General features: G+C 46.5%; 1 protein-coding gene and 1 long non-coding RNA gene across 2 annotated transcripts in view; one reads left to right on the top strand and one right to left on the bottom strand.

Moving 5' to 3' along the window:
* Window positions 1-26,472, bottom strand: part of LOC109842622 (putative glucose-6-phosphate 1-epimerase) — a 36,434-nt gene that overhangs the window by 6,462 nt on the left and 3,500 nt on the right. Inside the window, exon 5 of the mRNA XM_020411473.1 lies at window positions 20,891-21,031. Within this exon, the coding sequence (XP_020267062.1) occupies window positions 20,891-21,031 (141 nt within the window). The remainder of the gene's footprint in view (window positions 1-20,890; window positions 21,032-26,472) is intronic.
* LOC109841346 lies at window positions 187-588 on the top strand. The gene is made up of 3 exons (XR_002247241.1): window positions 187-286; window positions 363-434; window positions 516-588. It is a non-coding gene; the product is annotated as an uncharacterized LOC109841346 (long non-coding RNA).

Genomic DNA, 26,472 nt, shown 5'->3' with positions numbered 1-26,472 from the left:
TCTTTCAACATTCAGGTTACCCTGCAGATGTTGCGATGGAGGGGCCAAGCTTCTCGAAGCCGGATGCCGACTTATTAGCTGACATGTTGGCTGAGCAGACTTCCAGAGGGATCGAGAGACCATTCTTTGGGAATGATTCATCTACCGGTACATATCTGATTCTCCTCCTCTTGCCCGATCTTTTATTTGACTAATGAATGATTGATTATCGCAGCGTCAACCATTGGAGTTAGCCCGGTATCTATCCCTGGCATATCCAGTTTGCCTCAGAGTGACGGGCTTGCAGGTATGCATACGATTTAGGGATATCGTACTTTCTTATGTTCATCCGTCTTTTGACTAATATATGAGTGCAATCATAGGACCAGCCACTAAGACTGATTCTCATATGACTCCTGGCATCCCTCAAATGCCTACGGATGATGGATCTGCAGGTATGCAGATGACTGTACTATCCCAATCCTTCTTATTCGTCTAATTCTTTTTTTTTGACTAATAAGAGAATGCCATTATAGGACCAGCCGCTTGGGCCGATACTCTCATGACTCTTGGCATCCTGGCTGCATCTGAGGACGGGGGGATTGCAGGTATGCATACGATTTTCTTATCCCGATTCTCCTTACTTATCCAAATTTCCATTTGGTTAACATAGGAGTGTCACTGTAGGACCAGGTGTTGGGCCTGATACTACTACAGTTCCCGGGGCTGAAAGTCTTCATAGCAGTGGTGCCTCTCCGTCTTTGCCGAGTGGTGCGAGCAATCCGCCTGCAGGGGCTGACGTACCCTCTTCTGCCGCTGTCCCAGAGCCTGTCGGACCTCAACCCGAGGGGACGTCTGTTGGTGTCGGTATGTTCAGAACTTGCCTTTTGACTTTCCTTTTCATATTCGATAATCCACTGAGCTCCTATGTTTCTGCTTGTAGGATCTCGATCTTCCCTATATGAGCGTGTCCGTAGCCTTTTGGTCGATACCGATCCTGACAGAGAGGCTTTCCGTACGGACCTCAGTTTCTTCCCCGCCTTCTATAATGGCTTGATCGAGAAGCTTCTTCACCGAGGAGGCGGCTTCGATCAGTTCCGGCGTTCCTTCTCTCGCCATATGACGATGATGAGGGAGGAAGGATACCCAGAATTGGCTGATTCCTTCACTGCTGATTTCGCCGCCCTGGAGTCAGAGATACGAGAGTTGAAGGAATTGGAGGTTACCGGGGCTTCTTCTTTCGTATCCTCTGAGTTAGAGCATAGGATGGAGCAGTGGCGTGAACTGAGATCTTCCGTCGGGCGTGAGCTTCAGTCACGCGAGAGCTCCCTTGCGCATCTAATGGCTAACATGGCGAGGATGGATAGCGTCAGATGCCTTCGGGCTAACGAGCTTTTTGTTGTATGCTTTTAACTCAGTCTATCAATGGAAACTCCACATTTACTTCTTTTGTGATTTCTCTGTATTATATATATATTTTTTTTCAAATGACAGATTTATGGGATTTTTGGCAAACCCCCAGCCATCAACGGGTTTGATGTGCCTTTACCGATTACCGTTTGAATCGGGCTAGCATGTGGATTGTCTAGATCCGTTCCACACGTAACGTTGTGCTAAGAGAGTAAACTCTCTGAGGCTTTGTGCTACGATTTTGAATACATAGGCTTCGTCTTTCTCACGGGAATAGACTACCCGGCAACGCGTGTTAGGCGTTGACTTATCCCTATTTAGGCTTCGGGATGAAATTCCCCAGGTTTAGATCCTGGTGTCTTTTTCAATTGGTGAAAGACTAAGCCGGCAACGCGTGTTAGGCGTTGACTTTGGGATTTTTGGCAAACCCCCAGCCTTCAACGGGTTTGATGTACCTTTACCGATTACCGTTTGAATCGGGCTAGCATGCGGATTGTCGAAATCCGTTCCGCATGTAACGTTGTGCTAAAGGAATGAACTCCCTTAGACTTAATGCTACGACTTTGAATACGTAGACTTTGCCCTTGTCACGGGAATAGGCTACCCGGAAATACGTGTTAGGAGTTGACCTATCCCTACTTAGGATTTGGGATAAAATTCCCCATGCACCAAGTGCGCGAATTGGAAGTTGAAAGTTGTGTCAAATAGGAGAGGAAGAATTTTATATTCTATCTCCCGCTGGAAAGGAAACTCGAGGTGGGATCCCCACCCCCAGAATCTGGAAGGATGAACTGGGAGTGGGATCTCCACTCCGAGCATCCGGAATGATGAACTGGGAGTGGGATCTCCACTCCGAGCATCGGAAAGGTCCGAGGAGAGGAAGAATTTTATATTCTATCTCCCGGTGCTAAAGAGGAAGAATTTTATATTCTATCTTCAGCTGGAAAAGAAACTCGAGGTGGGATTCTCCACCCCCAGTATCTGGAAGGATGAACTGGGAGTGGGATCTCCACTCCGAGCATCCGGAATGATGAACTGGGAGTGGGATCTCCACTCCGAGCATCCGGAAGGATGAACTGGGAGTGGGATCTCCACTCCGAGCATCCGGAATGATGAACTGGGAGTGGGATCTCCACTCCGAGCATCGGGAAGGTCCGAGGAGAGGAAGAATTTTATATTCTATCTCCCGGTGCTGAAGAGGAAGAATTTTATATTCTATCTTCAGCTGGAAAAGAAACTCGAGGTGGGATTCTCCACCCCCAGTATCTGGAAGGATGAACTGGGAGTGGGATCTCCACTCCGAGCATCGGAAAGGATGAACTGGGAGTGGGATTTCCACTCCGAGCATCGGAAAGGATGAACTGGGAGTGGGATCTCCACTCCGAGCATCGGAAAGGTCCGAGGAGAGGAAGAATTTTATATTCTATCTCCCGGTGCTAAAGAGGAAGAATTTTATATTCTATCTTCAGCTGGAAAGGAAACTTGAAGCCAAGCTATACGCAACGGAGCAGGTTAACGAGGCGACAAATCGCACCCAAGCATTGGAATGCATCCACTCGCACGCGGAATCAAACCAATGTTTAGGTGAATCACCGAGTCATCTAAACAAGAGCGAACTCGGATGAATCACGATCAAATCAACATCAATTCCGGACTCAAATTCAGAAGTTGGTTTACTGCCATATCAGGAACCCGACTCACTGCCATATCTGGAATCAAGTCAACAAGTCGTTGCCAAGTCAATCAACCACACAAGAGAACCAGAACCGGAAACAAAGGACGAAACGGACAAACACCCGGGGACTCGGCCGAAACCGAACCACCCCAGGGTGGCTCGGCCCAAGCCGAGCCACCCTGAGGTGGCTCGGTGGCCGAGCCACCCCAGGGTGGCTCGGCCAAGGCCGAGCCACCCTGAGGTGGCTCGGCCAAAGCCGAGCCACCCCAGGGTGGCTCGGCCAAGGCCGAGCCACCCTGAGGTGGCTCGGCCAAGGCCGAGCCACCCATGGGTGGCTAGGCTCAGAACTGTGCAAATGCACAGTTCTGAGTGCCTATAAATAGGCCTTGTGCTCATTTGTTTCAGAGGTTGGAAATTTTGGAGAGAGGCGAAGCCCTGCTGGATTGAAGACTCAGATCTAAAAAAGATCACAACTTTGAAGGCTTGGAGACTTGGACTTTCAGATCCGGTGCTCGGCGATCACCAACGCCAAATAAGGCAGGAGTTCGAGAGGATTGGATTTGAGATCTACACGATCACACTCCGGATCTAAGCTTGGTTCTTAGATCCCGAGATTCGAGCGGTTGTTTCCTTGGTGAAACAATCCCTCCCGGCTATTATTCCCTTGGTGGAATATTACCCGTCATATCGTGTAGATCCGACCGGATCGAGATCACGCGGTGGTCCACGGCAAATAACCCCGGCGCAGGCAAAGAACCCACCAAAGCGAGCGACCGCAAAACAGGAGCTCGCGATTAGTTCGACAAATAAGGAAAATTGTAATCTTTACTTTGTTTTCTTTGATTTTTCATTGTAACCGGATCTTATAAAAAGACCGGATCTTTGTAACGCATAAAGTTGTTAACTGAGATAGCAATGATATCAACAATGAAGAAAGCTACGATTTTTCCCGCGAACAATCTGGCGACCACAGTGGGAGCCAACAGCTTTACTGCCGAAGCTGTCGCGTCGCAGCCGCGGATCCCGATCCCGGTCGAGGAGGAGGTCGAGTACGAATTCGACCAACAAAAGTTCGAGGAGTATCTGTCATCCTCGTCCGAATCCACCTCCCCTCGCAAGTCCAAGTCTCCAAAGCTCTCTTCCAAGAGAAAACTTCGTTGGTACGAAGAAGTTGAAGCTGCCAACGAAGATCTCGCCCCGTTTGATGCCGAAGCTGCATCGGGTGAGATCTCTCCTTCCAACCAGGTCAGATCTGCTCTGGCCGAATCTTCCGTTGCCGAGGGCGTAGTGACTCTCTCAAAGAGAGCCCGCCAAAGGCAACGTCAGCGCCTTGCGAAACAAATCGCAAAGGCAATGGAATCTGTGGACGGGATCCGTTACAACACGGATCTGAAGAACAGAAGAGGCGAACGACCTCAACAACCAATGAATGGCAACTCCTCCAAGCCACCAACGAACGAATGGATCCGTGTCAAACGGAACCGTTCAACGCTGGAGGATCGCATTCAGAAGCGCCGCGCACTCTCAGCACAAGCACGAGCTCAAGTTCAAGAAGCCCGTAGAAGGTGGCAGAATGGAGTAGCCAAGAAATCACCACTAACTCACAAAATATGGAGGCCAAAGTCCAAAGTGGTGAGTCAGGCCGAGGATCGACCTTTACAGCCTTCAAAACGAGTTCAACCTCCCGAACCATCCCGAGGAAGGAGGTCAATCTTGGAGCGCCTCGGTCCAATTCCCGACGAGCGCAACGAAGTCCATGAACGCTCGGGCCCGATGAAGAGGCTCCGAACTAATCAACATGCTGGGGGTCGACACAACCCTCAACATGACAAAGAGTTTACGGCACCCAAGCGCACTACCTTGCGCATCGAAGTTCGGGAGCCCGCTGAGAATTCATGTCTACAAAGGCGTGTTTCGAGGCGAGTGACTCTCGGAAGTCCAAATAAGGCAGTTTGCTCTCAGAAGGAAACGTTGTCATCCGAGGATGATAACGTTATACCTGGGAAATCATGCCAACACGCGATAGGTTACTCCGATCAAATGGACGAGTTGTACTATCGTGCTGGGGGTACGAACAAAACAAGAAAAAGAAGCCCTCAAGGGCTCGAAACTCAGTGCCCATGTGCCAAGCTCATTCGGGTAGTACTGTCTCAATGCAACTGCATCAAGGGAGTCCCCGAGAGAATTTCAGTGTTCGAAAGGCTCGGCACCGAAACGCCAAAACCAAGGCATAGGCGCTTCCGGCAAAGAAGAACAGTGGTTAAGGATGGAGAATTTCCGAAGGTCACCGCCAACATGACCAGCAAAGAGACATCGACACAGATTGATCTCAAATCGTTTCTGGAAGCGTCCCGGCGTGTAACCCGTCTGCAGTCCGGAGCCATCGCACGAGGAACTTATGGTAGGGTTCGGATAAGATTGCCTTCGGAAGATGAAGAATCGGATTCCTGCTCTGCTGTCGCATCGGACAATACAGTGTCCAGCGAAGGACAACCCCGCGAGTCATTCATGATAGGCGCGGAAGAAATGGCCAAAATGCTTGAAGACGCTTTGGCTAAGCAGAAAGAAAGTTTTAAATTCGAGATGGAGACGGCCATGCAGCAGATGAGAGAGATGCATGAACAGCAAATCCAAGCATTCAGGAACCAACAAGGTGAACCAAGCCACCGTAACCAGGTTGCTCAGGAAAAGGAGCACGCGGATGGGGATGAAGCTCACAATGCCAATAACCCTCCCATCAATGCAGGGGGTGGTAGTGAGGATGCCAACGGGGATACAAGTGAAGACTTGAAGATCAAAAGCCTCGAGAGTAAAATCAATACGTTGCTGTCTGCTCAAGAGGTAAAGAAAACGGGCATTCCTTGTCCATACCCGAGGGAATGGGAATCAATCCCCTATCCGGCGAAGTTTAGTCTAATCAACTTCACGCCGTTCGATGGAAGGGGTTCCCCCACCCAGCATTTGATTTATTTCAAATCGCACCTGGGTGCTATCTCTGGGAACGAGCCTCTGATGGTGCGGTCATTCGTCGGCACTCTTCGCGGAGCTGCCTTCGATTGGTATCGTCGCCTCAAGCCAGGAAGCGTGAACAGCTGGGATGACATGGAGACGAAGTTCCTTGCAAATTTCTTCGACGACGACACCGAGATCTCTATCGGATCGTTGCTCGACGAGAAACAAAAAGACGGGGAGTTAGTCGACACCTTCGTCAAAAGGTTCCGGAACAAGGCGATGAATTGCCGGGACCCGATCACCGAGGAATTCATTCTCCAGACTTGCCACAACAACCTCGCATTGGACGTATTGGAGGCAATGGGGACAGCACCGTCTGACACTTGGAAGGATCTGAAGGTGCGCGGTGAACAAGCCGAACGCTTCCTTAAAAGGAAGAAGGCCGAAAGGAACCAACCGACGGTTAATCTGCTGGACTCAAACTTCGCTTCCCGTGGTAAGGGCAAAGCACCTGCAGCTGCTGGTGGTGCTAATCAAGCGTCACAACAGCAATCCCGAAGGCAGCAGAAGACTTCGGGTCCGAGACTCCAGAGAGAGTATTCCTTCAAGGACGAAGACGTTCCAACCATCTTCGAATCGCTCCTCGAAGGCAACAAGATCAAGCTACCACCTATCACGAATCAGGAGGAAGCTGATAACACTACGGACCCAAAGTACTGTGCATACCACAGAAGGGTTGTTCATCCCACCAAGGATTGCTTTGCTCTCAGGAATAGCATTCAGACCTTGGTCGAAGCCGGCGTTATAACGCTAAGGTAAGCCAAATAAAAACGGCAAAACTCCGACCGGTATAAGAGTATAAACTGCTTCCTGACACTCCAAAGAGTATACGAGTATAAACTGTTTCTCAATCCTCCGACCGGTATAAGAGGTTAAACTACTCCCTGATACTCCAATAGGTATATGAGTCTAAACTGTTTCCCCACTTTTGACGGGAAGTTCCTGGAGAATATTAAGCTAATATTCTTAAGGATAACCCGGTTAGTTAACTGATAATAATGTCCGAACCAGTTCCGCAGAGGAAACTGGGGGTGGACGATTTATGTAACGGGAAGTTCCCAAAACCACAGCAATGTAATGAATAAGGACTCCCATTCAAGTTCTCACTGTGTCTGTGCACTCAACACTCTCTCTGTTAGAGTCTGGACGTAAAGTTCCTGATTGGTCAAACCTTCTTACAGTTAGGACCACAGTCAAAATCCCCTCTCGATTCTCCCAATGAACGAGAGGTCCACAAATCAAGCGATCAAACCTTCCTACAGTTAGGATCGTCTTAAACCTTCCATTCGGTCAAACCTTTCTACAGTTAGGACCAAAACCAAAAACCCCTCTCGATTCCTCCAATGAACGAGAGGTCCACTTTCAAATCGAGTGATCAAACCTTCCTACAGTTAGGGTCACCTCAAACCTCCCACTTGGTCAAACCTTCCTACAGTTAGGACCAAAACCACGATTCATTCTCGATAAACGAGAAATTCATCTTTAGTTCGATAATCAAACCTTCCGACAGTTAGGGTTATCCGAATCTTTTTGATTCTCGGAGTGGAGATCCCACTCTTAGTTTCACCTTTCCGGATTCTGGGGGTGGAGATCCCACCTCGAGTCTCCTTTCCTTCTTTGTTCGGGGAATAGAATATAAAATTCTTCCTTCCCCATACCAATCCTTTTCGAAGAATTCAGGATTCATCCTAGGAAGTTTATCCCGAATCCTAAGCAGGGATAAGTCTGCGCCTAACACGCGCTGCCGGTTTAGTCTTTTTTCTGCACAAAAAGACACCAGAGTTCGATTCTGGGGTATTCTATCCTGAAACCTAAGCAAGGATAAGTCTGCGCCTGACACGCGCTGCCGGTCAGTTCTTAACCGTTTAAAAAGAACACCCGTTCACATATTCAACATTGTGACAGGTTGTTATTAATAACACCAAAATCCATGCCTTACACGCATGGGGAATTTCATCCTGAATCCTAAGAAAGGATATGCCGACGCCTAACACGCGTCGCCGGTTTAGTCTTTCCCCGTAGAAAAAGACACCAGAGTTCGATTCTGGGGTATTTTATCCCGAAGCCTAAGGAGGGATAAGTCAACGTTTAATACACGTTGCTGGGTAGCCTATTCCCATGACAACGGCGAAGTCTATGTATTCAAAGTCATAGCAACAAGTCTTAGAGGATTCAGTCTCTAAGCACAACGTTACATGCGGAACGGATTTAGACAATTCGCATGCTAGCCCGACTCAAACGGTAGTCGGTAAAGGTTAATCAAATCCGTTAAAGGCTTGGGGTTAGCCAAAAATCCTAAAGTCAGCGCCTAACACGCGTCGCCGGGTAGTCTATTCCCGTGAGAAAGACGAAGTCTACGTATTCGAAGTCGTAGCATCAAGTCTAAGGGAGTTCATTCCTTTAGCACAACGTCACATGCGGAACGGACTTAAGACAATCCGCATGTAAGCCCGATTCAAACGGTAATCGGTAAAAGCATGACAAATCCGTTGAGGGCTGAGGATTTGCCAAAAATCCTAAGTCAACGTCTGATACACGTTGCTGTTTAGTCTTTTCACAGGAGAAAGACGAAGTCTACGTATTCAATATCGTAGCACTAAAAGAGTTAACTCTTTTAGCATAACGTCACATGCGGAACGGACTTAAAACAATCCGCATGCTAGCCCGACTCAAACGGTAGTCGGTAAAGGCGCATCAAACCCGTTGATGGCTGAGGATTTGCCAAAAATCCTATAAATATGCGAGTCATTGACGCATCAACTTTATGAGTTGGTCTCGTGACTCGAGCATCCAACGACCTTGGGATAAGATCCATGCTCCAATTCCTTAAGAGCTTAAACCGTGTGTACTCCAGCAGACGTACGAGTATAAACTGTGTCAAATGCCGAACAGTGCATCATAATGAAGCCTGGACGCCGGACAACGCGTCGCAATGAAGCTCAAACGCCAGACAACGCGTTATAGATGAAGATTCAACGCAGTCAATCGATGATAAGTTCTGTGTTGAAGCAGCAAACTCGAGCCAAAAAGTCAAGAAATCAAGAATCGACTTCAAGTTCAAATTCCAACAACGGTCAGACAATAAATGCAGCACCGGAACCCCTACAGGCATTCTACAAAGCACTGAATAGCCTGAAGGAATTGAAGGAATCCAGAACAGAAGTCATTCCAGAGTCCCGTTACACCGACTGAAGGTTGGGACAATCACATCCAAAGTATTCCAGACTCTTCTATAAAAGAATGAGACTGAAATACTTTGGAGGGGGTATCTGTAGGCGTATAAAATTGCCTATAGGTCCCTTAGCACAGCTCGACGCCGATTTAACAAACGGACCACCGGGCGACGTATCCAAACAAGACCGTTAGCTCGCCAACGCTGAAGCCAAGCTATACGCAACGGAGCAGGTTAACGAGGCGACAAATCGCACCCAAGCATTGGAATGCATCCACTCGCACGCGGAATCAAACCAATGTTTAGGTGAATCACCGAGTCATCTAAACAAGAGCGAACTCGGATGAATCACGATCAAATCAACATCAATTCCGGACTCAAATTCAGAAGTTGGTTTACTGCCATATCAGGAACCCGACTCACTGCCATATCTGGAATCAAGTCAACAAGTCGTTGCCAAGTCAATCAACCACACAAGAGAACCAGAACCGGAAACAAAGGACGAAACGGACAAACACCCGGGGACTCGGCCGAAACCGAACCACCCCAGGGTGGCTCGGCCCAAGCCGAGCCACCCTGAGGTGGCTCGGTGGCCGAGCCACCCCAGGGTGGCTCGGCCAAGGCCGAGCCACCCTGAGGTGGCTCGGCCAAAGCCGAGCCACCCCAGGGTGGCTCGGCCAAGGCCGAGCCACCCTGAGGTGGCTCGGCCAAGGCCGAGCCACCCATGGGTGGCTAGGCTCAGAACTGTGCAAATGCACAGTTCTGAGTGCCTATAAATAGGCCTTGTGCTCATTTGTTTCAGAGGTTGGAAATTTTGGAGAGAGGCGAAGCCCTGCTGGATTGAAGACTCAGATCTAAAAAAGATCACAACTTTGAAGGCTTGGAGACTTGGACTTTCAGATCCGGTGCTCGGCGATCACCAACGCCAAATAAGGCAGGAGTTCGAGAGGATTGGATTTGAGATCTACACGATCACACTCCGGATCTAAGCTTGGTTCTTAGATCCCGAGATTCGAGCGGTTGTTTCCTTGGTGAAACAATCCCTCCCGGCTATTATTCCCTTGGTGGAATATTACCCGTCATATCGTGTAGATCCGACCGGATCGAGATCACGCGGTGGTCCACGGCAAATAACCCCGGCGCAGGCAAAGAACCCACCAAAGCGAGCGACCGCAAAACAGGAGCTCGCGATTAGTTCGACAAATAAGGAAAATTGTAATCTTTACTTTGTTTTCTTTGATTTTTCATTGTAACCGGATCTTATAAAAAGACCGGATCTTTGTAACGCATAAAGTTGTTAACTGAGATAGCAATGATATCAACAATGAAGAAAGCTACGATTTTTCCCGCGAACAATCTGGCGACCACAGTGGGAGCCAACAGCTTTACTGCCGAAGCTGTCGCGTCGCAGCCGCGGATCCCGATCCCGGTCGAGGAGGAGGTCGAGTACGAATTCGACCAACAAAAGTTCGAGGAGTATCTGTCATCCTCGTCCGAATCCACCTCCCCTCGCAAGTCCAAGTCTCCAAAGCTCTCTTCCAAGAGAAAACTTCGTTGGTACGAAGAAGTTGAAGCTGCCAACGAAGATCTCGCCCCGTTTGATGCCGAAGCTGCATCGGGTGAGATCTCTCCTTCCAACCAGGTCAGATCTGCTCTGGCCGAATCTTCCGTTGCCGAGGGCGTAGTGACTCTCTCAAAGAGAGCCCGCCAAAGGCAACGTCAGCGCCTTGCGAAACAAATCGCAAAGGCAATGGAATCTGTGGACGGGATCCGTTACAACACGGATCTGAAGAACAGAAGAGGCGAACGACCTCAACAACCAATGAATGGCAACTCCTCCAAGCCACCAACGAACGAATGGATCCGTGTCAAACGGAACCGTTCAACGCTGGAGGATCGCATTCAGAAGCGCCGCGCACTCTCAGCACAAGCACGAGCTCAAGTTCAAGAAGCCCGTAGAAGGTGGCAGAATGGAGTAGCCAAGAAATCACCACTAACTCACAAAATATGGAGGCCAAAGTCCAAAGTGGTGAGTCAGGCCGAGGATCGACCTTTACAGCCTTCAAAACGAGTTCAACCTCCCGAACCATCCCGAGGAAGGAGGTCAATCTTGGAGCGCCTCGGTCCAATTCCCGACGAGCGCAACGAAGTCCATGAACGCTCGGGCCCGATGAAGAGGCTCCGAACTAATCAACATGCTGGGGGTCGACACAACCCTCAACATGACAAAGAGTTTACGGCACCCAAGCGCACTACCTTGCGCATCGAAGTTCGGGAGCCCGCTGAGAATTCATGTCTACAAAGGCGTGTTTCGAGGCGAGTGACTCTCGGAAGTCCAAATAAGGCAGTTTGCTCTCAGAAGGAAACGTTGTCATCCGAGGATGATAACGTTATACCTGGGAAATCATGCCAACACGCGATAGGTTACTCCGATCAAATGGACGAGTTGTACTATCGTGCTGGGGGTACGAACAAAACAAGAAAAAGAAGCCCTCAAGGGCTCGAAACTCAGTGCCCATGTGCCAAGCTCATTCGGGTAGTACTGTCTCAATGCAACTGCATCAAGGGAGTCCCCGAGAGAATTTCAGTGTTCGAAAGGCTCGGCACCGAAACGCCAAAACCAAGGCATAGGCGCTTCCGGCAAAGAAGAACAGTGGTTAAGGATGGAGAATTTCCGAAGGTCACCGCCAACATGACCAGCAAAGAGACATCGACACAGATTGATCTCAAATCGTTTCTGGAAGCGTCCCGGCGTGTAACCCGTCTGCAGTCCGGAGCCATCGCACGAGGAACTTATGGTAGGGTTCGGATAAGATTGCCTTCGGAAGATGAAGAATCGGATTCCTGCTCTGCTGTCGCATCGGACAATACAGTGTCCAGCGAAGGACAACCCCGCGAGTCATTCATGATAGGCGCGGAAGAAATGGCCAAAATGCTTGAAGACGCTTTGGCTAAGCAGAAAGAAAGTTTTAAATTCGAGATGGAGACGGCCATGCAGCAGATGAGAGAGATGCATGAACAGCAAATCCAAGCATTCAGGAACCAACAAGGTGAACCAAGCCACCGTAACCAGGTTGCTCAGGAAAAGGAGCACGCGGATGGGGATGAAGCTCACAATGCCAATAACCCTCCCATCAATGCAGGGGGTGGTAGTGAGGATGCCAACGGGGATACAAGTGAAGACTTGAAGATCAAAAGCCTCGAGAGTAAAATCAATACGTTGCTGTCTGCTCAAGAGGTAAAGAAAACGGGCATTCCTTGTCCATACCCGAGGGAATGGGAATCAATCCCCTATCCGGCGAAGTTTAGTCTAATCAACTTCACGCCGTTCGATGGAAGGGGTTCCCCCACCCAGCATTTGATTTATTTCAAATCGCACCTGGGTGCTATCTCTGGGAACGAGCCTCTGATGGTGCGGTCATTCGTCGGCACTCTTCGCGGAGCTGCCTTCGATTGGTATCGTCGCCTCAAGCCAGGAAGCGTGAACAGCTGGGATGACATGGAGACGAAGTTCCTTGCAAATTTCTTCGACGACGACACCGAGATCTCTATCGGATCGTTGCTCGACGAGAAACAAAAAGACGGGGAGTTAGTCGACACCTTCGTCAAAAGGTTCCGGAACAAGGCGATGAATTGCCGGGACCCGATCACCGAGGAATTCATTCTCCAGACTTGCCACAACAACCTCGCATTGGACGTATTGGAGGCAATGGGGACAGCACCGTCTGACACTTGGAAGGATCTGAAGGTGCGCGGTGAACAAGCCGAACGCTTCCTTAAAAGGAAGAAGGCCGAAAGGAACCAACCGACGGTTAATCTGCTGGACTCAAACTTCGCTTCCCGTGGTAAGGGCAAAGCACCTGCAGCTGCTGGTGGTGCTAATCAAGCGTCACAACAGCAATCCCGAAGGCAGCAGAAGACTTCGGGTCCGAGACTCCAGAGAGAGTATTCCTTCAAGGACGAAGACGTTCCAACCATCTTCGAATCGCTCCTCGAAGGCAACAAGATCAAGCTACCACCTATCACGAATCAGGAGGAAGCTGATAACACTACGGACCCAAAGTACTGTGCATACCACAGAAGGGTTGTTCATCCCACCAAGGATTGCTTTGCTCTCAGGAATAGCATTCAGACCTTGGTCGAAGCCGGCGTTATAACGCTAAGGTAAGCCAAATAAAAACGGCAAAACTCCGACCGGTATAAGAGTATAAACTGCTTCCTGACACTCCAAAGAGTATACGAGTATAAACTGTTTCTCAATCCTCCGACCGGTATAAGAGGTTAAACTACTCCCTGATACTCCAATAGGTATATGAGTCTAAACTGTTTCCCCACTTTTGACGGGAAGTTCCTGGAGAATATTAAGCTAATATTCTTAAGGATAACCCGGTTAGTTAACTGATAATAATGTCCGAACCAGTTCCGCAGAGGAAACTGGGGGTGGACGATTTATGTAACGGGAAGTTCCCAAAACCACAGCAATGTAATGAATAAGGACTCCCATTCAAGTTCTCACTGTGTCTGTGCACTCAACACTCTCTCTGTTAGAGTCTGGACGTAAAGTTCCTGATTGGTCAAACCTTCTTACAGTTAGGACCACAGTCAAAATCCCCTCTCGATTCTCCCAATGAACGAGAGGTCCACAAATCAAGCGATCAAACCTTCCTACAGTTAGGATCGTCTTAAACCTTCCATTCGGTCAAACCTTTCTACAGTTAGGACCAAAACCAAAAACCCCTCTCGATTCCTCCAATGAACGAGAGGTCCACTTTCAAATCGAGTGATCAAACCTTCCTACAGTTAGGGTCACCTCAAACCTCCCACTTGGTCAAACCTTCCTACAGTTAGGACCAAAACCACGATTCATTCTCGATAAACGAGAAATTCATCTTTAGTTCGATAATCAAACCTTCCGACAGTTAGGGTTATCCGAATCTTTTTGATTCTCGGAGTGGAGATCCCACTCTTAGTTTCACCTTTCCGGATTCTGGGGGTGGAGATCCCACCTCGAGTCTCCTTTCCTTCTTTGTTCGGGGAATAGAATATAAAATTCTTCCTTCCCCATACCAATCCTTTTCGAAGAATTCAGGATTCATCCTAGGAAGTTTATCCCGAATCCTAAGCAGGGATAAGTCTGCGCCTAACACGCGCTGCCGGTTTAGTCTTTTTTCTGCACAAAAAGACACCAGAGTTCGATTCTGGGGTATTCTATCCTGAAACCTAAGCAAGGATAAGTCTGCGCCTGACACGCGCTGCCGGTCAGTTCTTAACCGTTTAAAAAGAACACCCGTTCACATATTCAACATTGTGACAGGTTGTTATTAATAACACCAAAATCCATGCCTTACACGCATGGGGAATTTCATCCTGAATCCTAAGAAAGGATATGCCGACGCCTAACACGCGTCGCCGGTTTAGTCTTTCCCCGTAGAAAAAGACACCAGAGTTCGATTCTGGGGTATTTTATCCCGAAGCCTAAGGAGGGATAAGTCAACGTTTAATACACGTTGCTGGGTAGCCTATTCCCATGACAACGGCGAAGTCTATGTATTCAAAGTCATAGCAACAAGTCTTAGAGGATTCAGTCTCTAAGCACAACGTTACATGCGGAACGGATTTAGACAATTCGCATGCTAGCCCGACTCAAACGGTAGTCGGTAAAGGTTAATCAAATCCGTTAAAGGCTTGGGGTTAGCCAAAAATCCTAAAGTCAGCGCCTAACACGCGTCGCCGGGTAGTCTATTCCCGTGAGAAAGACGAAGTCTACGTATTCGAAGTCGTAGCATCAAGTCTAAGGGAGTTCATTCCTTTAGCACAACGTCACATGCGGAACGGACTTAAGACAATCCGCATGTAAGCCCGATTCAAACGGTAATCGGTAAAAGCATGACAAATCCGTTGAGGGCTGAGGATTTGCCAAAAATCCTAAGTCAACGTCTGATACACGTTGCTGTTTAGTCTTTTCACAGGAGAAAGACGAAGTCTACGTATTCAATATCGTAGCACTAAAAGAGTTAACTCTTTTAGCATAACGTCACATGCGGAACGGACTTAAAACAATCCGCATGCTAGCCCGACTCAAACGGTAGTCGGTAAAGGCGCATCAAACCCGTTGATGGCTGAGGATTTGCCAAAAATCCTATAAATATGCGAGTCATTGACGCATCAACTTTATGAGTTGGTCTCGTGACTCGAGCATCCAACGACCTTGGGATAAGATCCATGCTCCAATTCCTTAAGAGCTTAAACCGTGTGTACTCCAGCAGACGTACGAGTATAAACTGTGTCAAATGCCGAACAGTGCATCATAATGAAGCCTGGACGCCGGACAACGCGTCGCAATGAAGCTCAAACGCCAGACAACGCGTTATAGATGAAGATTCAACGCAGTCAATCGATGATAAGTTCTGTGTTGAAGCAGCAAACTCGAGCCAAAAAGTCAAGAAATCAAGAATCGACTTCAAGTTCAAATTCCAACAACGGTCAGACAATAAATGCAGCACCGGAACCCCTACAGGCATTCTACAAAGCACTGAATAGCCTGAAGGAATTGAAGGAATCCAGAACAGAAGTCATTCCAGAGTCCCGTTACACCGACTGAAGGTTGGGACAATCACATCCAAAGTATTCCAGACTCTTCTATAAAAGAATGAGACTGAAATACTTTGGAGGGGGTATCTGTAGGCGTATAAAATTGCCTATAGGTCCCTTAGCACAGCTCGACGCCGATTTAACAAACGGACCACCAGGCGACGTATCCAAACAAGACCGCCAACGCTGAAGCCAAGCTATACGCAACGGAGCAGGTTAACGAGGCGACAAATCGCACCCAAGCATTGGAATGCATCCACTCGCACGCGGAATCAAACCAATGTTTAGGTGAATCACCGAGTCATCTAAACAAGAGCGAACTCGGATGAATCACGATCAAATCAACATCAATTCCGGACTCAAATTCAGAAGTTGATTTACTGCCATATCAGGAACCCGACTCACTGCCAAATCTGGAATCAAGTCAAAGAGTCGTTGCCAAGTCAATCAACCACACAAGAGAACCAGAACCGGAAACAAAGGACGAAACGGACAAACACCCGGGGACTCGGCCGAAACCGAACCACCCCAGGGTGGCTCGGCCCAAGCCGAGCCACCCTGAGGTGGCTCGGTGGCCGAGCCACCCCAGGGTGGCTCGGCCAAGGCCGAGCCACCCTGAGGTGGCTCGGCCAAAGCCGAGCCACCCCAGGGTGGCTCGGCCAAGGCCGAGCCACCCTGAGGTGGCTCGGCCAAGGCCGAGCCACCCATGGGTGGCTAGGCTCAGAACTGTGCAAATGCACAGTTCTGAGTGCCTATAAATAGGCCTTGTGCTCATTTGTTTCAGAGGTTGGAAATTTTGGAGAGAGGCGAAGCCCTGCTGGATTGAAGACTCAGATTTAAAAAAAAAGATCACTACTTTGAAGGCTTGGAGACTTGGACTTTCAGATCCGGTGCTCGGCGATCACCACCGCCAAATAAGGCAGGAGTTCGAGAGGATTGGATTTGAGATCTACACGATCACACTCCGGATCTAAGCTTGGTTCTTAGATCCCGAGATTCGAGCGGTTGTTTCCTTGGTGAAACAATCCCTCCCGGCTATTATTCCCTTGGTGGAATATTACCCGTCATATCGTGTAGATCCGACCGGATCGAGATCACGCGGTGGTCCACGGTAAGCAACCCCGGCGCAGGCAAACAACCCACAGAAGCAAGAGACCGAATAACAGGATCTTGTGATTTGTTCGGTAAAAGAGAGAAGTTGTAATTTTGATTTCTTTGTTTTATTTTGATTTTCATTGTAAGCCGGATCTTATAAAAAGACCGGATCTCTTTGTAACACATAAAGTTGTTAACTGAGTGCAATGATATCAACAATGAAGAAAGCTACGATTTTCCCCGCGAACATTGATCATCGGAGGAACCACGGAGGAACTAGTCCCCGTCCTCTCACGAGTTTCTATATGTGCAGACTTTTCAACCACTCAACTCAGAACTGAATATTCAGGAAAGAAAGCTGCCCCCTCATCAACTTCACCCCCATCCAACCACGGATTTAATTGACTGTGTGATCAATTAACATCAACAGTTAGAATATAGTATCTCAAAAGATGCAGTTTATTGTTTATGTTGCTATCTTATGAGGCCAAAACTTGAAGAACAAGTGGGTGGTGATGCATTTATTGTTGAAGGATTTTCAAATTGGAAAAAAAAGTGAGGTTACAAGTTCATGTCGGTGGTCCAAATAGTTCTCATAATGAAGCTTGGAGGAAGTGTGAAGCACTAGTGAATCAAAAGCAACATATTGAGGTTGCCATTGTCATACAATTGGATCAAACTAAAAGGGATTATCGCATTCATTTAACGGCGACAATAGATTGTGTTCGGTTTCTTCTACATCAAGGGTTGGGCATTCCATAGTCAAACTTTCTTGAACTTCTTCATTTTCTTGCAGATTATAATGAGACCATTGACAAGGTCTTAAAAGGTACTCGTGGGAATTTGAAACTAGTAGCACCTAGTATTCAAAAAGATGTTGTAAATGTTGCAGCTAGTTTTACTACTACTATGATTATCAATGGTCTTGGAGATAACTTATTTGCAGTCTTAACTGATGAATCTCGTGATATATCTATCAAGAAGCAAATGGCCATTGTTTTGCATTATGTGAATGAAAAAGGATGTGTCGTTGAGTGTTTTCTTAGGTTTGTACATGTTTCTAACACGAATGTTCTATCACTTAAAGAAGCTTTGGAATCGGAATTTGAGAAATATGGTTTGAGCTTTTCAATATTGTAGGGTCAAGGTTACGATGGAGCTAGAAATATGCAAGGGGAGTTCAATGGACTCAAAAGTTTGATATTGAAAGAGAATGGATCCGCCTTTTACGTGCACTGTTTTGCGCATCAACTTCAATTAGCACTTGTCGTTGTTGCCAAAAAGCAAGTTGAAATTGCTTTGCTATTCAATTTGGTCACTAGTTTGTGTAATGTTGCATGTGCCTCTTGTAAGCATCGAGATATTCTTCAAGAAAAGCAAATTAGGAAGATAAAAGAAGTATCAAAAATGGGTGAAATACCTAGCGGACGTGGCTTGAATCAAGAAACTACTCTTAAAAGAGTCGGGGACACTCGTTGGGGCTCACACTATAGTACATTGCTTAATCTAATCGTCATTTTTTCTTCAGCGGCTGATATTCTTGTGATCATTGAGGAAGATGGTACAAGTTTAGAGCAAAGAGGTGAAGCTTGTGAGTTGTTGAGTTCTATCCAAACTTTTGAATTTGTCTTCAACTTGCATTTGATGAAGACCATACTTGGAGTTACTAATGAGTTGTCTCAAGCACTACAAAGAAAGGATCAAGACATTGTAAATGCTATGGCATTAGTTAAAGTATCAAAACGTCGACTACAATTACTGAGAGATGATGGATGGAGTTCTTTATTTGAGGAAGTTTGCTTATTTTGTGAGAAGAACAATATCATTGTCGTTAAAATGGATGAGATATTTGTTTCTCAAGGAAGGTCGAGGCGTAGAGTTGAGCAAGTTACAAACTAGCACCATTTTCAAGTTCAAATATTCTATCAACTCATCGACATGCAACTCCAAGAACTAAATAATCGGTTCACATAGTCAAATACTGAATTGCTCCTTTGTATAGCATGCTTGAGCCTGCATGATTCACTTGTTGCTTTTGATAAACAAAAACTTATCCGGCTCGCCCACTTCTATCCTTCAGAATTCTCCTTATTTGATATTATGGCACTTGATGGGCAACTTAAGAATTACATTATAGATGTGCAATTAGTTGAGGGATTTTTAAATCTAAAAGGAATTGGTGATCTTTCTGCAAAGTTGGTAGAGACAAAAAAGCATGTTGTACATCATTTAGTATATCTTCTTTTGAAGTTATCTTTGATACTACCAATTACTACTGCGTCCGTGGAAAAAAACATTCTCTGCAATGAATATAGTGAAGAATCGAATGCGCAATAGCATGGGCGATGACTGGCTGAATGATTGTTTAGTCAATTATATTGAGAGAGAGATATTTGATAACATTGATAATGAGAAAATCATATAATATTATCAAAATATGAGAACGTGAAGGGAACAATTGTAAATTTTTTTAACAATATACTTCTATTGACTATTTTTGTTTGTGTACATACATGTCGGCTTTATTTTGGTGTTATTAATACTTAGTTAAAGTATCATATACTTATTTATAGCTAGTGATCTTGCCCCAACTAACAAAATTTACTGGATCCGCCCGTGTGTGTGTGTATCTGTGTCCTCATATCGTACATTTTACAATTTTATCGTGCCCCTACCCATACATGCACCCGTACCGATAGCCGCACCCGTTTTCATGCAACTTAGGCTCCAACTATTAGTTTGAGAGTCTTCCATTTATTCCAATTCAATCCTACAGACCAAGTTCCCTTCAACTAATGAGGGGAGATGCAGAGGAACTTCCTGTAAATCAAATCAACATGATCAGGGGCATTGCAGATAAAGCAAGTTGGTCAAAACATTTTCCCTTCCCAAATCCATCCAGAGTTTTAGATAGTTGATTCATGATTAATAAGTAAATTAGAAACAACAACTACAAATGCGTTTATTCCAAATTTTTCGTGCCAGATATATGAAATATTGTTCTTCTTCCATTCCGTCATGTTAAGAGATATCTCCTCCACTATATTACTATATTAACCAATATTGTATCCTTCTTAATTGCTTCCGACGAAGTTCTGTGAATCTTGCCTCCACTACTACTTGCTCCATTAAGTATAATTTAATCACTACTCTTAATCAGTGTATTTATTGGTTTTGGACCTTTTGGTTGCACATTGTTCAACCCCTAACAACAAATTCTCTCATGTTATCTTCAATAAGAAGCAACCTCTAACTTATTCATCTTGTTCGAGTCATGTTCTACCCTTAATTGCTAGATGCATATTCAACTAGTTCAACTAACTTTGTTGTTGTTTGGTAGCTTGGTTATTTAAGTGCAAACTTAGCTTACGAAGCTGGGGTAATTCTGACTGTTGTCTAAGATACATAAGTCCTCATTGTTGCTTGGAATTTTTTAAGCAATCTTCCCTTGTGAACTGTGAAATCTTAATTCTGCAGGCATTAAATATTCTTTCATGTTACCTTCAACATTTTTATTTTCAATTTTCCTTCACGCTTTTTTGTTCCATATTAGATGATTAAAGCATCTTTATCATATCCTATCAGTCTAAAGCATCCTTACAACCAACCATAATATCTGAAACCTGAATATTCCATGTTATTTTGAGTAAAAAAGTTAGTCCGCTATTGAAACGAATATGGGCTACTTTGCATCATAGAAACATCATGCCAGTAGTGTCAGAAGCTTTCATAGTTATGACTGAAGTACAATTTTCTATAAAGGTGAGGCACCCATAATTAAGTTAAATAAGGTGTTATTATACAGGGTAGCTACATAATCAATATATTAAAAATTCTCTACTTTAGCCTTTAATTCACTTCATAGATTAAAAAACCTAGTCTAACTCTCCAATTTCGCTGATATTTATCGTAAAAATAAAATTGAAGAAAACACTTGCAAGGTTAAATTTACAAACCTGACATCAGAAACATAAAAGTAAGTGTGATATGCAAATGTAAACGAAAATGGCTTCCCATCTGCATTGGTATTTCTAATGCGTGATATAAGTATCAGGTCTCCTCCTGGTGTCAGAGAAATCCTTAAACGAAATTCATAGCTGCAAGACAAATTGGACATAGCGTTAGACTTGAGTTTATCAAAAAGTCTTTTCCAAGATGAGTAACACAAACATTGAGATGTTATATACTACTAAGATTTAGATGATATGACATACTTGAAATCAATAATATGACAGTAAAAGTGTACAATAGTTGTGTTATAGGCTTATAGCTTCCACATGCATTTGATCCTCGTGCTTACTACAGTTGAGGATGAGATACAAATGACTATCTAGCAGTGTTTTAAATGTCGACCGATATGTCAGATTTAGGGGCCAGCCGATACGATATGGAGCTTTTCAATGTGCATTGCGTTTTTAGAGTTCATATCGGATATATCGGGAGACGTGTCGGATATATCGGACGGATATGTCGGGAATAGGAATTTTGAGAGAGAGAACTTGAATCAGGAAAAAAGCTGCTTTCTTCATTAACCTTTTACTTATATAATGTGTTACATTTTACATCCAAGCCCTTATCTTTCTATAAACTACATATTTCAACACTCCCCCTCAAGATGGGCAAAAGATATCCATCAAGCCCATCTTGTCACATAACCTAGCTAGATCTATTGAGCTAAGTCCTTTGGTGAGGCAATCAGCTACTTGATCTTTAGTAGCTACATGACTTAGCTCCAATAGCCCACTATTCAGCTTTTCTTTTATGAAGAACCTATCAATCTCCACGTGCTTGGTTCTGTCATGCTGCACCGGATTGTTGGCAATGCTGATTGCGGACTTGTTGTCACACCACAACTTCATTTGAGCCCCTTGGTCCATCTTGAGCTCTCCCAATAGAGTCTTCAACCATAACATCTCGGCAACTCCTAAGGCCATGGCCCTATACTCTGCTTCTGCCGTAGATCTCGCAACAACAGACTGCTTCTTGCTCTTCTAAGAGACCAAGTTACCCCCTACAAACATGCAGTAACCCGATGTGAACTTCCTGTCATCGGCACAACTAGCCCAATCAGAGTCACAATAGCCCTCAATGTTCAAGTGCTCATTCTGCCTGAATATCAATCCCTTCCCAGGTGCACTCTTCAGGTACCTCAAGATCTGATACACTGCATCCATATGGCTCTTCCTAGGGTCATGCATGTAGCGGCTCACCACGCTCACTGCAAATGAAATATCGGGACGCGTATGACTCAGATAGTCTCTAGTACCTCTCTCGGTCGACCTGTTCTCCTGCCTCTGCACTCAACTTGGACTTCTGATCAATTGGAGAAGCAGCAGGCTTGCACCCCAACATCCCTGTTTCTGTGAGCAAGTCTAAGACATATTTCCTTTGAGATAGGACAATCCCCTCTGCTCCACGAGCCACCTCAATCCCAAGGAAATATCTAAGCTGTCCTAGATCCTTTACCTCGAACTCCTTCCCCAACTTTACCTCCAGCTGTGCAATTTCCCCTTCATCATCTCCAGTAATGATCATGTCATCTACGTACACAGCAAGCATGGAAATGTGGTCACCCTGTTGCCGATAAAACACCGTGTGGTCGGCATTGATCTGCTTGTAGCCTAGGCACACCATGGCCTTTCTGAATCTATCAAACCATGCACGAGGAGACTGTTTCAGCCCATACAGCGACTTCTTGAGCCTGCACACCTTACCAACCGTCTGGTTTGTGCCAAAACCCGGTGGGACCTCCATATACACCTCCTCCAACAAATCACCATGAAGGAAAGCGTTCTTCACATTAAGTTGGTGTAACTTCCACACACCATTCGCTGCTAGGGAAATCAGTGTCCTTACTGTGCTCATCTTTGCCACGGGTGTAAAAGTCTCATCATAATCAATACCATAGGTCTGACTGTACCCCTTTGCCACCAACCGAGCCTTGTAGCGCTCAATCAGACCCTCTGGATTCTGTTTCACTGTGAAGACCCACTTGCATCCGACAGCCTTCTTGCCTGGTGGTAGTAACACAAGCTCCCAAGTGTTGTTTTTGTCGAGGGCACCGAGCTCTTCTAGCATGGCTGCCTTCCACTTCGGATCTCCCTTAGCAACCTGCCAACACTTAGGGATAGAGACAGTGTCTAATGATGCAATGAATACTCCATGTACAGGTGATATGTGTGAGTAAGAGACAAACTGAGCAATATCATGTGAGAAACCATATCGGTCAGGAGAGAAACCATATCGGTCAGGAGGAATACCCGCATTCCCGCGAGTAGTCCGCCTTACCAATAGGGGGGTGGAAGGAGTAGAGGGAGGAATCATATCACCTGTGTATTCTGAGTCTGAAGTGGATGGTGTAGGTGTCTCAAGAGTCGGAGAAGGCAGAGACAAGGGACTTGGCACTGGTGGCACTGTGGGCACGGCTCCCTCAATCTGCTTATTTCTCCTCACATACACCTCACGGTATCTCGACTCCCCCTGAGTCAAAGTTCTACCACCTTCGAGCTCATTCCTCTCCGCTTCCGGCTCAACCCTAGCTGATTCCTCCTTTTCCGGCTCAACCACAGCCGAAATCTCAAATGGGCAAGAAATACCACACACACTCACCATCCTCCTACTCTCCCCCTCTCGCCTCATACCTTCTGTATCGGGCAAGTCTCCAAAGGGTGATGTAGCCTCTGAGTAGTATGGTTCGAACTCGCGAAATGTAACATCCATACTCACAAACAGTCTCCTCTCCACAGGACTCCAGCACACATACCCCTTTTTAGTAGCTGAGTACCCCACAAAGATACACTTCACAGCCCTCGGATCTAGTTTTCCCACATTTGGTCTGTTGTCCTGCACGAAGCACACACACCCAAAGTTTTTGAGAGGAAGAATATCTCCATTCTTACCTTTCAACATCTCAATCGGAGACTTCCAGTCTAACACCCGTGATGGCATCCGGTTGATCAAATAGGCGGCTGTCAGAACTGCTTGCCCCCACAAGTACTTTGGGACTTTCATCGAAATCATCATACTCCGAGTCACCTCAAGGAGATGTCTGTTCTTTCTTTCTGCTACCCCATTCTGCTCTGGTGTGTATGTACATGTTGTTTGATGATGTATCCCCTGAGATGACAAGTACTCCCCAAACATCCTATTGGTGTATTCTGTCCCATTATCAGACCTTAATACTTTCACAACTGCACCATATTGAGTCTGAACTCCTTTATGGAAGTCCTTGAAGCAAGCAAACACATCACTTTTGTTTTTCATCAAATAAAGCCACGTCACACGAAAAAACAATCAATAAAAGAGACAAAATATCTAAATCCATTCACAGCAGTTGTGGGACAAGGCCCCCATACATCAGAGTGAATCAACTCAAAAACACTAGAACTCCTACTACCAGAACTAACATAAGAGCTCCTAGTGTGCTTTCCCAACTCACATGCATCACACACGAGTTTTTCCTTATTAGCCTTTTCAAACAAAGACGGATACAACCTACTCAAAACCGGAAAAGAATGATGACCCAAGCGCCTATGATGGAGCAGCAACAAGTCCTCCACACTCCTCCCAGCTCCTCCAGCTCCCTCCACAATAGATGAGAGGGCCAAATCCATACCCTCTCTATCTAGGTACCACAAACCACTATGCCATGTGTCAGTCCCAAGTTGCCTGCCTGTCCCCTTCTCTTGGAAGATCATCTTAGGAATATCAAACAAAACGACACATTTTAGTTGTGATATAATGGCACTTATGGATAAGAGATTTACAGGAAAAGAAGGAGCATGCAAGACATTAGACAAAGTCAAAGTGTTAGTACATTGCACTGTGCCCTTACCAACCACGGGCTGGGCCGTACCGTCAGCTGTCTGAATGCTCTCTGGTACTGCTAGGTGAGTATAGGAAGAAAACTCCCTAGCAGCACCAGTCACATGACGAGATGCACCAGAATCGACTATCCAATCTGGTGATCTAGTGGTGGATATAGAGGCAAGAGCAAGTGTATCACAAGTACCTGTAGCTGAGTGAGCAAAGGAAGCAAGGTTACCCCTGGATGAAGACGAGGTGGATGCATCATCTACCCCACTCTTCCCCTCACTTGCTGCTTTCTGCTTCCTCTTCAATACCTCCAAAAACTCATGATCCTCTTCTGTAAAGACCACGAACTCCTCACTCTCTCCCTCTGCTATCATCAAATGTGCTTGGTAGCCTCCTCTTCCACCTCTCCTACCACCTCTGCCTCGACCACGACCCCCTGCATGCCCCCTTCCACCTGTATCTCGCTCCTTTGGTAGCTTAGGGCAAGCTTGCTTCAGGTGACCTACCTCACCACAGTTGTAGCACTGTCGGGTCTCGCCCCTGTACCCTGTGGTACCTGAGTTGGAGACTGCAAGTGCTGACTTCACCCCTGGGAGTCCAGCTGCCCCAGCCTGGAGCCTAATCCGGCTCTCCTCCTGTATCATGGCTGAGACCGCTTCCTCAAGTGAGGGAATCCTCGTCTGAGCCAGTAGCACAGCAACCCTCTGCTCAAACATTGGGGCCAGACCCTGGAGGAACACCATAACCCTATCCTCCATCTCAATCTCAGAACATATAGGATCAGTGCAGCATCGTCGTCGGACCCTAAAGTGGCCCTGATCTAGCCATAAGCGATCCAGTTCTATAGCATACTCCTGCACAGTCTTCTCCCCCTGTACCAAAGCCGAGATCTCCCTCTTGATCTGGTACACCCGCAGGTTGTTCCCAGCACCATCGTAGGTCCTCCTCAGCTTTTCCCAGACATCCTTGATCTGGTACACCCGCAGGTTGTTCCCAGCACCATCGTAGGTCCTCCTCAGCTTTTCCCAGACATCTTGTACCTTTGCTATGCCATCCACTGTGGATGCAATACCCGAAGTCAGTGAGCTCAGGAGCCAAATATATACCTGCATGTGAGTTGACTTCCACTCAGCTCTCTCAGGTGCATTCTGACTCGGCTCCTCCTTCTCTCCAGTCAAGTACCCCTCCAGACCCTTCCCTTCCAGAGTGTACCTCACCAGACGCGACCAGCTTAGATAAGTGGCTGGACCCTCGAGTTTCATTTCAATCGGTGGCAACTCAATCTTCTGCTTTAGCTTGCTCTCACTCGCTGACATCTTGAATGCTCGCATCAGAACCACGACATCATCAGGATTCAGCTTTGACATCACCTCGGCCAGAGGATTTGTGCTGCCACTCCCCTCCTCCTTCTCGGTCGTCATTGATCTGACTCCGATCTACGCCTCGAGTATCGATCTAAGTCTAGATCCACATCACCTCTAACCTCTTCATCTTCCTTCTAACCCGATCTAGATCTTATCTCATCAAGATTCGAGTTAAACAAAAAAAAACTACAGAACCCGATCAAAAACCCAATCCAAACCCGCTGCTCAGGTATCGTGGGTGGAGGCCGGACGATCTCTGTCCCTAAATTTCTAGGGTTTTAAGAATCCCAAAAACACTCTCAAATCAAAACCCTAACCTGTTGATGGCCGGAGACTGAAGCAGTGGTGGCCGGAGACTG

This window comes from Asparagus officinalis, chromosome 5, assembly GCF_001876935.1.
Source record: "Asparagus officinalis chromosome 5, Aspof.V1, whole genome shotgun sequence".
NCBI lineage: Eukaryota > Viridiplantae > Streptophyta > Magnoliopsida > Asparagales > Asparagaceae > Asparagus > Asparagus officinalis.
The sequence above is the reverse complement of the archived record's forward strand: the minus strand, read 5'-3'. Positions and strand labels throughout refer to the sequence as shown.